Below are 12321 nucleotides of genomic sequence, written 5' to 3' on the forward strand. Positions count from 1 at the left end.
ATTTTTTTTTTTTTTTTTAATTCTGACGATCTCCCCCCCCCTTTCCTCTTTTATTTTAGTTGTAGGTAGACAGGACCACTCTGAATGGCGCAAAAAATTTCTGTAAACAATGACGCACAAAAAACACCTCCCCTCCCTTCCCCCCCGCCTCCCCCCGAAATGAAACCGAGCCCCCCCCAAAAAAAATGGAGGGGAAAAGAAACGGCAGAGGGAAAAAAACCATAATAATAATAATAATAGCAATAATAATAATAATAGCAATAATAATAATAATAATAGCGTTTCCCTCTCCATTCCTTCCCCCGCAGTTTCGATTTTATTTTTGGAGCATCAGTCTGTCTCCTCCTCTCTCTCTCTTTATTATTTTTGTTTTCTCCTCCTTTTTTTTTTTTTTTTTTTGGGTGTGTGCGCGTGTGGGGGAAGCGTGTGCGGGTGTGCGCGCTCCCCGGCAGCCTTCACCAAGTCCATTGCTGAGCCTGTACCAAATGGTGTGCTGTGGGGTACTGGGGGTTGCTGGTCGCGCTGTACTGGGCGTTGTATTGCATATGCTGTAGAGACTGGGCGCTATAGGCGGAGAAGGGGATTCCCGTCTGGAAAGTCGCGGCTGCCAAGTCCTGAGCTTTGAGCGTGTGGCAGGGCTTGCCGTCCCTGACTAAGACCGGCACGGCCACCCGCCGCGGGGAGGGAAGAGGAGTCACTTCCATACCTTTCTCGGCCCGGGCCCGCTTCATCTTGTAGCGATGGTTCTGGAACCAGATCTTCACCTGGGTGGGGGTGAGGCGGATCAGGCTGGCCAGGTGCTCCCGCTCGGGCGCCGACAGGTACCGCTGCTGCCGGAACCGCCGCTCCAGCTCGTAGGTCTGCGCCTTGGAGAAGAGCACCCTCCTCTTCCTCTTCTTCCCCGCGTCCCCGCCGCCCGCCGCTTCCTTCTCGTTGTCGGGCGACTCGTCGGCCGACGGCTCCGGTGACTTGGCCGAGGGGTCCTGGCCGCCGCCGCCGGCCGCCAGCCCGTGCACTGCGGACGGTCAGCGCCCGGTCAGCGGGGAAGGGGCCGGGGGGGTCCCTCCGCCGCCCCCCCGCATCCCTCCGCCGCCCTCGCATCCCTCCCGCCGCACCCCGCATCCCTCCCGGCCGGGGCGGGGATTGAGGCAGCGGCCGGGGCTCGGCCAGCCGTGGAGAGAGGCGAGTCCCCCCCATCCACCCTTCGTCGTCCCCCGACACCCGCCCCGCCGCCGGGGGCAGCTGGAAGCGGCGCTGCCCCGTCCGTGTGGGGGGACACGGAGGAACCGGCCGGGGCGAGCGCCGACCCCCCCATCCATCCCGCATCCACCCCGCACCCACCCCCCGGCGCTCCTCAGGGCCCCCCACGGCCCTCGGTCCCCCGCGGCCCCGTCCCCCGGCACTCACGGGAGTACTGGATGCCCTCGGCGCTCGCCAGCCAGCGCGTGTAGGGATTATCGCTGTTATCATAGAAAGGGCTCTTCAAAGGCAGCGTCGGAACAGTGTCCAAGGGGGTTTGTCCCAAAACTCCCGCTTTCCTGGGCGGCTCGGGCGCCTCGCTCTCTTCCTCGCCGCCCTCCGCCGAGCCGTCCTCATCGTTGGTGTCGGGGAGGTCCAAAATGTCCTTCACCGAGAAGCCCGTCTTTGTGTTGGTCAGAGACATGTTCCGGCCAAATTTCGGCTGGGAAAGTTGGAGCCGCAGCTCGGCCGAGCCGCCGTGTCACGGGTGGGCACGCACACGCGGAGCGGCGGCAACGACAGCGCGCAGGGACACGGGGAGGGAGGGGGCCGGCACGCGTGGAGACGGGGAAAAAAATAGAATAATATAGATTTCTAGAAAAATAAGCGTAGGGGGTTGTGCGAGAGAAGCGGCCGCAGCGACGGGTCTCTGCGGTGATGGTTGTTCTGCCACGGGGGAAAATTCCGAGAGCGGGAGCAGCAGCTGGCTTCGGGAATAGTTTGTAACTCCAGGGGGAAAGGGGGAAGAGACGCCAAAAAAAAAAAAAAAAAAAAAAAAAAGGGAAAAAAAAAAAGGAAAAAAAAAAGATCACTTCTGGATCTTGTTCAGCCGCGCCGAACCCGCGCCTGCCGTTAGAAAATCCCGAGCCATTGCTGGAGCGAGGAGTCCATATAAGGCTGGTCCCCACACATGAACCTGCCGAGAGGAGGGAGAAAAAAAACCTACATTAAACCCAGGAAAGGTTGGCCACGTGTGGGCGGGTCTTGGAAGTCAAGTGGATGAAGACAGTGTTTGCAGATGTGAAATTGCGGGTTTTGGGCGAGCTCCGAGCTTCCACCATTGGTGATGAGTGGTATAACGTGTCAGTTAATTACCGGCGTGGGGAGGGCCCTTCGCGCGGGTGTGTGCGCGTGTGGCAGCGGGAGGGAGGGAGGGAAGGAGGGGGCGACTTCCCTTCTTTTTTTTTTTTTAAGGACAGTATTTACATACAAAGAGCTTCGCACCAGCCCGACGCTCTGCGCACTCCAAAGTGTGTTTTCCGCCGATGTTTTCCTCCCAGCGAGGAAAAAAAAAAAAAAAAAAGAAAAAATAATTCCTCGGGGGGTGCCGGAGGCTGTTCCCACCCCCCTCCCCGGCGCAGCCTGCGCGCCCCGCGCCCCCGCGGGCAGCGTTTCTTCGCGGGGACGCGCTCCCGGCCCCGCGCGGGACCGAGGCGGCTCAGATGGCAAGAGCCCAACTTATCTAACCCGCCTAGGTCAATATTTTGGTTGGGGCTTAGGGATGAGCGCTGGAAATTAAACAGCGAGTAATTGATTCTAGTTTGCTCCGAAATTAACCGAACTGGCAAAACGCGATCGTCAGGCGCGACCCGCCGAGATCCGCGAGGTGATTATTGGGGCTGTGTGTGTGTGTGTTTATTTGAAGAGGTCTCATTGATTTTGCCTCCTTCTTCCAGGGGAATAAATCCAGCCCGTTTGGATAATTCGATGGGCTGCAGCCCGATGGACTCTCATACATGGCTGAATTATTTTTTTTTTCTTTTCTGTATTTTTCCTTTCTTTTTCAGGACCTCGGGAAGGAAGGAGGGGGGGCAAAGAAGGGGTTCCTTCCCCAAAGAAAGGCCGGGCCCCCAGGTGTCACGCACCCACCCCCGTCCGCTCTCGGCTCCGGCCCCGCGGAGCCCCGCAGCATCCCCGGCCGCGGGTCGCGGCGGAGGGGCCGTGGGGGCTCCCCCTGCCCGGCGAGGGGTGCAGGATCTCCCCCGCCCCCTCCCACAACTTCTATCTGTCTGCCACCAACTTTTATTTTCGTTTTCTTCCTTCTCTCCTTTCCTGCACCCGCCGAGGAGCCTTGGCCATGCTCACCCTCGCCGGGCACGGCCCGGGCTGCCTTCCTTTTCCCCGTCTCCTTCCTTCCCCTTCCATCCCTTTCCCTTTCCCTTTCCCTTTCCCTTTCCCTTTCCCTTTCCCTTTCCCTTTCCCTTTCCCTTTCCCTTTCCCTTTCCCTTTCCCTTTCCCTTTCCCTTTCCCTTTCCCTTTTTCCTTTTCCTTTTCCTTTTTCCTTTCCTTTCCTTTTCCCCGTCCCTGTCCCTGCCCCTTCCCCGATCGCCCCGGGACGGGCCTGTGCGCGGGGATGATGGAGATGGCGCGGGGTGGCCGCGGGGGGGGATTTCTATAATCTGGGAATTTCCCCTCGTTTCTGGGAAAGAAAAGTTGCCCGAGCCTCTCTTCCAGGGGGAAGGAGCCGTAACGCCGCCGGCCGCGGTGGGAAGACGGTCTCTCAGTCATCCTCCTCTGCGCCCATCAATGGATTCGCACCTTCCCCTCCTCTCCCTCGCCGCTGCTCCCATCTTTCCTCCCCCAGCCCCCAGCCTGCCTCCCATAAAGTATGTGATGTGGCTGACAATGCCCAGGGATTTTCCCCCCCCTCTTTTTTTTTTTTTTTTTTTTTTTTAAGCGAGCCCCTGCGCGCATCCTGGGTGGTCGGCCCCGCGCAAACACAAATACAACCCGACGGCTAAGCTGGGGACAATGTCCGCAATGTAGACAAATGTCCGGCTCCTGTTGGAACCCTTTGTCTCGGCGCAGTTTTTGCATTTATTTCAGTGGCGAAATAATACGTGATTGACGCCCTCTTTCAGCGCGCCCTAACTGTTGGGAATAAATCTGAGGTTGTTCCTAGTTGTCATGGTATTCAACCGCGCTCAATGGCTATCTCTTCATCCATTGCGGAGTCCTCCTCGATATCGAGGGAACCCCTTCGGGCGAGCCACCCCCCCGCCCCGCTTCCTTCCCCTTCCCCTCGCACCGGGCGGAACTCCCAGCGAACTCCCAGCAAATCTCGGGGTTACCGACGGATTTATTCGGGCCCCCGGAGCGGGGAGGGCGGCTCGAATGGGATAGGATGGGCTTTAATTCCACCGAGAGGAAAAGAGAGCAAGGGATAACAGTGACTATCGCGATAGCGGGGGGACGGAGAACCCCGACAGAAGCCGAGCGCGGGGAGGGACGGGCAGATCATCCCCGGGGCGGCGCGGGCCAGGCTTTAAATAACGATGATAATATTAATAACGATAATAGCGATTAAAAGCTCCCCACCCGAACCCGGACAGGCGCTGGCAGAGGGTCCCGCAGAGCCCGAGGGCGGCGGGAGCGGGAGATGCCCACGGGAGGAGAGGTCGGACACGGCCCCGGGGGTCACGGCCCCCCCATCCCCACGCGCGAACACCTCCGCGCACCGAGGGAGAGTCCCGGGGCACCGTGACGTCACCGGCGGGGCGCTGACGTAAGAGCCCTTTGACGTCAGGGGGGGTCGCAGCCCCCGCGACCCCCGCACCCACAGCCGCGCTGCGCGGGGGGAAAACCCGACGGCGGCCCGGCGGCTGTCGCGACAGAGCCGGGGGAGCGTCCCCCACCTCCCTCCGTGCCTTCTCCCCCCTCGGTCACCCCGCGCCCGCCCGTCCGCTCCCACGCGTGGGGGGGACGCTCCCGCGCCGGGGAGAGCGGGGGCAGGGCAGGGCTGGCTCGGGGAGGCCCGGGGGTGCCCTCCCGACCCCCTCCCGAGGGGATCGCCCCGGCCGGGCCGGTGGCACCAGCCCACGGGTTGAGCGGCGGCTCTGGGGGCCGAGCGGCTCTGCCCACGGGGGCTGTTCCCCCGCCTGCGCTCCCGGGCCGCTCCAGCACCCGCCGCTCGCCCCACGAGCCGCGTGGGGAGAGGCCTCCCCGCCCCACGGGCGGCGCGCGTGGGGTCAGCGGCGTTAGCGCTTATTTGTGCACTTTTTAAGAGAGGGGAAGCGACCCCCGGTGCGGCCGCGAGAGAGACAGAGGCCTCCCGGGCCGCTCCCCGTGCCCCGGACACGCGTGGGCTCGCTCCCCGCGGACCCGCAGGGCGCGCAGGAGACTCGGGTGGCAGAGGGCGAGCGAGCGGGTCTCGCCACGCCGCGGGCTGCCCGTGGGTTGTGGTTTTAAGCGGTTTCGTCGCGTTTCTCCTCCCGGCCGCGGCCTGAGGGTCCCGCTCCTGTCCCAGCGCCGGGGCTCCCCCTCTGCTTTTGGCCACGGACGCCCCAACTCCATTTCCTTCCCTGCCGAGCGACATCCTACACGTATATTATATGTAATACAACATAACATGTAGCGTTGTAAAATATAATCATATCTAATCTATATACGAAGGAAGGAAAGGGTGTTTGGCGGGAGCCTGCCGCTCTCCCTCCCCTCCCTGCCCGCACCGACCCTGCACCGCAGCTCCGGCAGCAGTCGAGAAGTGGATCAATTTATTGTTTGATGAGCCCAAAGGTGCGAGATATTGTTTTTCCTTCCCTCCAGCCCACAAACAAACAAACCGAGCGGGGCTGCACCTTGCCGCTCGGCCCGGATTAGCGGAGCCCACACAAAGCCTTTGTTAGGGGACAGGTTGATTTTTATCTCTTAGCCTGAGATCCACTTGGAATGAATAGGGAAAGGGAAGAGCAGCCCATGTCCCGATAATTGTTTTGAGCAGCTTCACCTCGGGAGAACCCCTGTAAGTAACACCCTCTTTGTTTTAAAGTGCGGCGGGGGAAAGCAGAGCCGCGACATTAGAGGGGACAGCTTTTCTTGGCGACAAAAAAACCAAAATAAAAATTAAAAAAGCGGAGTAAAACGATCGCTGTGCAATAAACCCACAGCCCCCCCCCCCCCCCCCCCCCCCGGCCCCGAGAGCTCCTCTCGGAGGGGTTTAAATCGCATTTTCCAGCGCTGAAGCGGAGATGCTGCGGCTCGGCGGCGGCCCCGGCTCGGAGGGGACCGGCCACGCCAGGCCGTGGGAAAGGCGGCGGGCACGGAGCCCACGCCACGGGAATGCCTTCCACACCGGCAGCACGGCCGGGGACGGAGGGAGCGCAAAAGAATCGTAATTCCCAAAATCAAGGGGAACCAGAACCCCCTGAATCCTCCGGCGCTTTCAGGAACTTAATTGTGACGGAGTTTCTGCGGGGTGAAATTCCCGTCTCTTTTCCTGGCTGGAAAAATGGCATTAACAAAGGCGTTAAGGGTGTTTTTGGGGGGAAAGAAAAAAAAAAAAAAAAAAAAGAGGAAAAAAGGAGGGAAAAAAGGGTGGAAGATCCCCCTGCACGCAGAAAGGGAGCAGCATCAGCCTTCCCTGTGGAAGCTGCAGGGAAAGTCCCCGCCGCCCCCCAAAATCCCGGCGCTGGCCTGCCTTTCTCCAGCAGACAATTAATTCTTCTCCAGGACATAGGAATCTAAATGAGCTTCCCTATTCTCACGATTACTCTATCTCCTTCCCCCCGAAGCTTCAAAGGCGGAGAAATCCTTCCAATTCACCGATATTCCTTATAAATCTGCAGATCTGGATCTGCCCCGCAGCCAACCTCCCGAGGTGGCGAATTGTCATAGAAATTGGGATTTTCCCCCCCGCTCCCTGGGGCCTGGCGGGGTTATGGCAGAGCCGGAGGGCACATGTTAGGGCTTTGATAAATGCACTTTAATGAGATTTTGGAAATTATTGCCCATAGTGATGGAGGCAGTGGGGTACGGCCGGGCGGGCGGGCACAAAGCCGGGAGCCCGCAGCCCCCGACCCACGTATTTGTCTTATTTAATTCCCCCTCTTCGTCCCGGGGGAACCTGTAAGCCCGGCCCGGGGCTCTCTTCCCCTTCTAGTCTATTATAAACCGGTTTATTTGCCGGACAAACGGGGGTCCCCCCCTTCGAAGCCCCCCGGCTCTGTCCGCCCCCGTCTCTAATGATTAAACGTGTCCCAACGAGATTAAGCTTTGTCAGAAATGGAGTTTTTCTCCTCGGGAAGGAAATCCCGACCCGTTCGCCCGCGGGCGACGGGAGCGCGGGGATTTACTCTCTTATCTGGATTCACTTCCCGCACCCGCCAGCCGCACACGGCGGGCTCGGCGCCCAGGTAGCGGTGGGTGCGTGTCGCGAGTGGGGGGGCGGACCCGCGGGAAGGACCCGAGGAAGACTCCGGTGCCCGCACGCCTTGAGCAGCGTGGGGGGGTGTCAGGGTCCGGGTGTCAGGGTCCACCCGCGGGGTCTCCACTCAGATGGTCGGGGCCGAGTCAGGAGCACACGCGTGGCGCGGGCAGAGAAGGGAAGGGGTGAAGGAGGAGGGGGCAGCACCGGGGCCGGGTCCATTCCCGGTCATTCCCGGTCCTCTGGCGTACTCTGCCGTCGCAGCCGAGAAGTGTCCCGCCGCCGGGGCAGGGGGGGAAGAGCCCCGGGCTCCCCCTCCCCGCGCCGACCCCCGGCCCCGCGCCCACCCGTGGCCGTGGCCGTGTCGGAGTCGCGCCGTCGGGGCCGGGGGACGCGCCCCCTCAGCGCTCGGCGTCACCTTCTACCTGCGCGGCCGGTGCCCCCGGAGCCCCCTCAAAGCCCCTTCCCACCTGCTGCTCCCGATGCCCGGGTGATCCCTCTTCCCCCGGCGGCCCCGGGGCTCACCTGGCCGGGGTCTCCAGGCTGGGGGTCCCCCCTCTTCCTCCCGGGGCTCACCTGGCCAGGGGTCCCCACACGGCGGGGTGCCCCCGTTCCCACCCGAGGTTCACCTGGCCGGGGGTCCCCAGAGGGTGGTGTCCCCCCGCTCCGCTCTCGGGGCTTACCTGGGCAGGGGTCCCTACGCGGGAGGGTGTCCCCGCCGCCCCCCGCTCCCCCCCGAGGCTCACCTGGGTGGGGGTCCCGAGGCGGGGGGGTGTCCCTAGGCGGGGGGGTTCCGGCGGCGGCCCCCCGCCTCCCGCATTGTCTCCGTCGTGTGCCGGGGCCGCTCCTTCTCCCTCCGGCCTCACATCCCCCGCGCTGTTTGCTCCCCTCCCCGGCGGCTGGCGCGGGGCGGAACACCGGCCATATGCTCCGCGGCCATAAATTGGGAATAAGCGCAAACACGCCGGTTCCTGGGTGGCTCTTTTAAGGCTGAGCCGGCCCCTCTCTCCCCCCGGGGGGCAGAGCCCTCCCCCCGGCCCCCCTTCCCCAAAGGAGCCGCTGTCTGCGGCGCGGGGGCTCCGGCCCCCCCCGGGCTGCCCCTCGCCCACCGCCCCGCTCCTTCACACCCCCCGCCCGGGCCGGCGCGGCCGCTCCGCAGCCCGCTCGCCCTGCACGAATCGCTCGGTAGCCAAGGCGTTGTAAGCCCAAACAGCCAGATGTGGCACGTTATTTATGTGTGAAAGCTCGTTTACATTAGATATGCTGATCCGAGCGCTGATAGCGGGGGTTTGCGGGAGATTAGAGCTGCGCTGCCGGAGCCGGCTCCAGCTGCAGCCCCCTCCCCTGTCCCTCCTTGGTCTTTTTGGTTTTTAACGTCATTTTTAATTTTTTTTTTTTATTTAAGGAAGATGAAGAAAAGGTGATGGAGCAGGGGACGAGGAGCGGCGCTGTCTTTCCCTGAAGCCAGGGATGAAGAGTGGTCATCGACTCCTAGAATATCCTGACTGGGAAGGGACTCCCGAGGATCGTCAAGTCCAGCTCTTGTCTCTGCACAGGACAACCCCCAAAATCACCCCCTGTGCCTGAGAGCATTGAACAAACACCTCCTGAGCTCGGTGCTGTGGCCACTTCCCGGCACTACCTGGTCGCAAGAGACTCTCGCCAAAGGTACGACCCCACTGTCATTACAGGGTATGGAGAGGTTCCAGCTGGCCAGAAGGGCTTCCTGGGCATCCCAGCCTGGTAGCCCATCTCCCTCCCAAAGAGCTTTGTAGAGCCCTTTCCCTCGTCTCTCCAGGATGATGCACAAACTCTCATTGAAGGGGCATCGCTGGTGCCAGGGGGAAGGTGCCGGGGTCCTTCTCCATCCCACCTCACCTGGACCCTCTGCACCACCTGCCCTGTTTCTGGACAGACCTTGGACTCCTGTGTGAAAGTCCCAGGGCCCAGGACAAATATCTCCTAGTGCAATACCCCGGTCACAGGCAGCTCGAGCAGAGCTGCCCGCAGATAAAGTGATTGATCCTCACACCGATCAATAAAGATCTTGTTCCGAGCAATTAATAACTTCACCAAGCTTGTTTTGCTTGGATAAGGAAGTGTCCAGATTGCTGAATGAGGCGGTGAAATTGTGGGAATAAATAATCCCGTTGCCCACGTCAAAACACAAATTAAACAGTTTGTATTTACACACGTGTTTGTTTATGTAAATAATCTTTACTTACATATCTGGGAGGTCTGTGCTCTCACAACCAGAAATCCAGTGTGCGTGTCCAGGTTGCCTCACTCCACCCCCAGTTCCTATTTTATAATGAACCAAATTTTATGGGTTATTTATTTTTTGAGGAGGTTTTGGCCCACGTGTGCCACCAGCCCCTGGAACTGCTGAACAAAACCCACCAGGCCAGGGAGCGAGCAAAGCAGATGACGTGGCCTTGGCTCACGCAGGCTTGGGAACTGAGTCCCAAACCATCCCGTGTGGAATCTCTTGGAGGCGTTGGTGTGCAAGGTGGGCGGCCTGGCCCCCAGCTGGAGGGGGTTGGGATGGGCTCCCCCTCATTTCAGGGTGGTTATTTCCCAGGGTCTGCAGTCACAGCCTCGACTTCCCTCGCGCAGAGCCCGCTGGCACCTCCTTGTGTCCCGGGCTCGGGAGGGGACTGGGAGCTCTGGGCTGGGAATGCTCGGGTAGGACAAGACAAAGCAGAGGTTCCCTGGCTGAAGGGATGTATTTCCACTTTTCCTACACAACTCTTTCACTAAAGTGAAGGAATTCAGAGTGACCAGAAGGACCTTCTGCCCTGGAGAGGAGGAGAGCTCAGGAAGGTGGCACTGGGACGTGTCAGGGTTTGGGAAGAGCAGGAACTGTGAAGTCTGAACTGAGTGGTTCCTTGTTCCAGTCTGGTTTCCAGAATGATGCCCAGTCCACCACCTCAGTCCCCAGGGAATCTGATGGACACTGCTGGAGGAGGTGGGAGCTGGGATGAGGGGATGGTGGGGCACATCCACCCCGCACTTCATACCCCCCCTACAGCCTGTGTGGGGTGACGGGTGTGTTTGAGGAGCTGGGGGACCTTTGGTGCCACAGAGCCCGGCGTGTGCACACCTGGGGTGACAGATGGCCCTGGGCTGTCCCCGGGCTGAGCACACAGCACAATCTGCTGCAGCAACGCCCGCTCAGGACGGGGCTCACTCCTGTGCCTGTTCCCAGCAGCTGGAACAGGGAAGGGAAGGATGAAACCTATGGAGAGGGAGATGTGCATTGCCCCTTTCAGCCAGGTTTCATTTGGGAGCGGGCATCTGCCCCTTGTTTTTAAAACACATGATTTAATCTCATTTTATTTAATTTTTCTCTCCCTTTTCCTGGGATTGCAGTGCGGAGGAGCAGGAGCAGGCGCTGGTGGGAGCTGGTGGGGCACAGAGGCTGCTGCTGGGGGCTGATGGGACACAGCAGCCCCGGGCCACGATGCCAGTGCTTGGACACCGGCCCTTGCCCAAGGGAGGCTGCCTGGGCTGGTGGGGAGCCGAGGGACTCTGTGACAGCAGAGCTTTGGGGACACCCTGGGGATGCCACGGGCTTGTCCTGCTCTCACCTGCCTGCCACAGCAGGGGACGTTTCCTGGTGTTTCCGAGTGATGGTCCCTGTTCCTGAGGAAGCAAGGGGAGAGGGAGGGATGCCCCAGTGACACCAGTAGCACTCCCACTCGGACTGATTTTCTTCTCCCCTCTCGCCCATCCACCTCCTCTCTCCACAGCTGACCTCTGTCCTTCCGTGTGCACCCAACTTTTCGTGTGGCATTTGGCATCATGATGGCTCAGGATCCCCCTGGAAGTCCCTCTGGATGGATTTAGCTCTCAGCACCCTGCCACCAAAAGCAGGTCCCCTCCATCTGCTCCAGCTCACCCGTCTCCACTCACAACTGCGGACGAGGAGCTTTGCCCAGGATGGTTTGTCCGACTTCCCCAACCCTGCAGGGGAAAGGGGTTCCCTGGGGCACGTGGGAACAGCCAGGCCGGTTGGGAAAAAAGGAAACCCGGGGGAAAGCAGGTGACAGTGATGCCGTGGAGCCCACGGGGACGGCGCAGATAAGGAGCACCGGCGGCGTATCGCGGGTGCCACGTCAATCACACGTCCATCTCCCGGCGGGAACGCGGCGCTGGAATCACTGTCAGCACGGATCAGCCGGGCTGGTGGTGGGAACACAGTGCTGGAATCACTGTCAGCACGGATCAGCCGGGCTGGTGGTGGGAACACAGTGCTGGAATCACTGTCAGCACGGATCAGCCGGGCTGGTGGTGGGAATGTGGTGCTGGAATCACTGTCAGCACGGATCAGCCGGGCTGGTGGTGGGAATGTGGTGCTGGAATCACTGTCAGCACGGATCAGCCGGGCTGGTGGTGGGAACACAGCACTGGAATCACTGTCAGCGCGGATCAGCCAGGCTGGTGGTGGGAACACAGCACTGGAATCACTGTCAGCACGGATCAGCCGGGCTGGTGGTGGGAACACGGTGCTGGAATCACTGTCAGTGTGGATCAGCCGGGCTGGTGGTGGGAACACTGCTGACGCTGTGCTGGTGTCGAAGGGGGGGTCACAGGGGTGGCATCGCCCCTGCCAGGGACCTCCCAGGAGGTGACTGGGGGGATCTGACCCAGCAGCATCCCCAGTGGAGACAGGGATACAGGGGACGTTTAAGTTGCACATTGGGAAAAAGTTCTTCCCCCATAGGGTGGTTGGGTGCTGGAACAGGCTCCTCAGGGTGAGGAGTGTTTGGGCAATGCTCTCATGGACGTGGTGGGATTGTTGGGGTGTCCTGTGCAGGGCCAGGAGTTGGACTGGATGATCCTCACTGGTCCCTTCCAGCTCAGCATATTCCATGATACTCTGGGAGATCAGGGAGCTGAAGCAAAGTGCTGCTTGGCTCATTTTTCATCTCTTTTCC

At 60.7% G+C, this 12321-nt stretch overlaps 1 protein-coding gene across 3 annotated transcripts; it reads right to left on the reverse strand.

Moving 5' to 3' along the window:
- Nucleotides 1-372: 372 nt before the first annotated feature.
- NKX2-2 (NK2 homeobox 2) lies at nt 373-8343 on the reverse strand. 3 transcript variants are annotated; one of them, XM_064647424.1, is made up of 3 exons: nt 8128-8343; nt 1408-2155; nt 373-1015 (listed from the first exon to the last, which is right to left on the reverse strand). In XM_064647424.1, exons 2-3 carry the CDS (start codon nt 1661-1663, stop codon nt 456-458), a joined length of 816 nt encoding a protein of 271 aa, XP_064503494.1. In that variant the 5' UTR covers nt 1664-2155; nt 8128-8343; the 3' UTR covers nt 373-455. The 3 variants fall into 3 exon arrangements, with proteins under 3 accessions (XP_064503494.1, XP_064503496.1, XP_064503495.1); XM_064647426.1 differs by having other exon boundaries at nt 8065-8343; XM_064647425.1 differs by lacking the exon at nt 8128-8343 and having other exon boundaries at nt 1408-2432.
- Between the last annotated feature and the right edge of the window lie 3978 nt (nt 8344-12321).

This window comes from Pseudopipra pipra, chromosome 3 (genome assembly GCF_036250125.1).
Source record: "Pseudopipra pipra isolate bDixPip1 chromosome 3, bDixPip1.hap1, whole genome shotgun sequence".
Taxonomy (NCBI): Eukaryota; Metazoa; Chordata; class Aves; order Passeriformes; family Pipridae; genus Pseudopipra; species Pseudopipra pipra.

What these genes read in the sequence shown, in the direction of transcription:
- NKX2-2 (XM_064647424.1), bottom strand. Translation starts at nt 1,663, where the DNA reads ATGTCTCTGACCAACACAAAGACGGGCTTCTCGGTGAAGGACATTTTG. An exon ending in CGAGGGCATCCAGTACTCCC is followed by an intron (nt 1,016 to 1,407) that starts GTGAGTGCCGGG and finishes GACCGTCCGCAG; the next exon opens with TGCACGGGCTGGCGGCCGGC.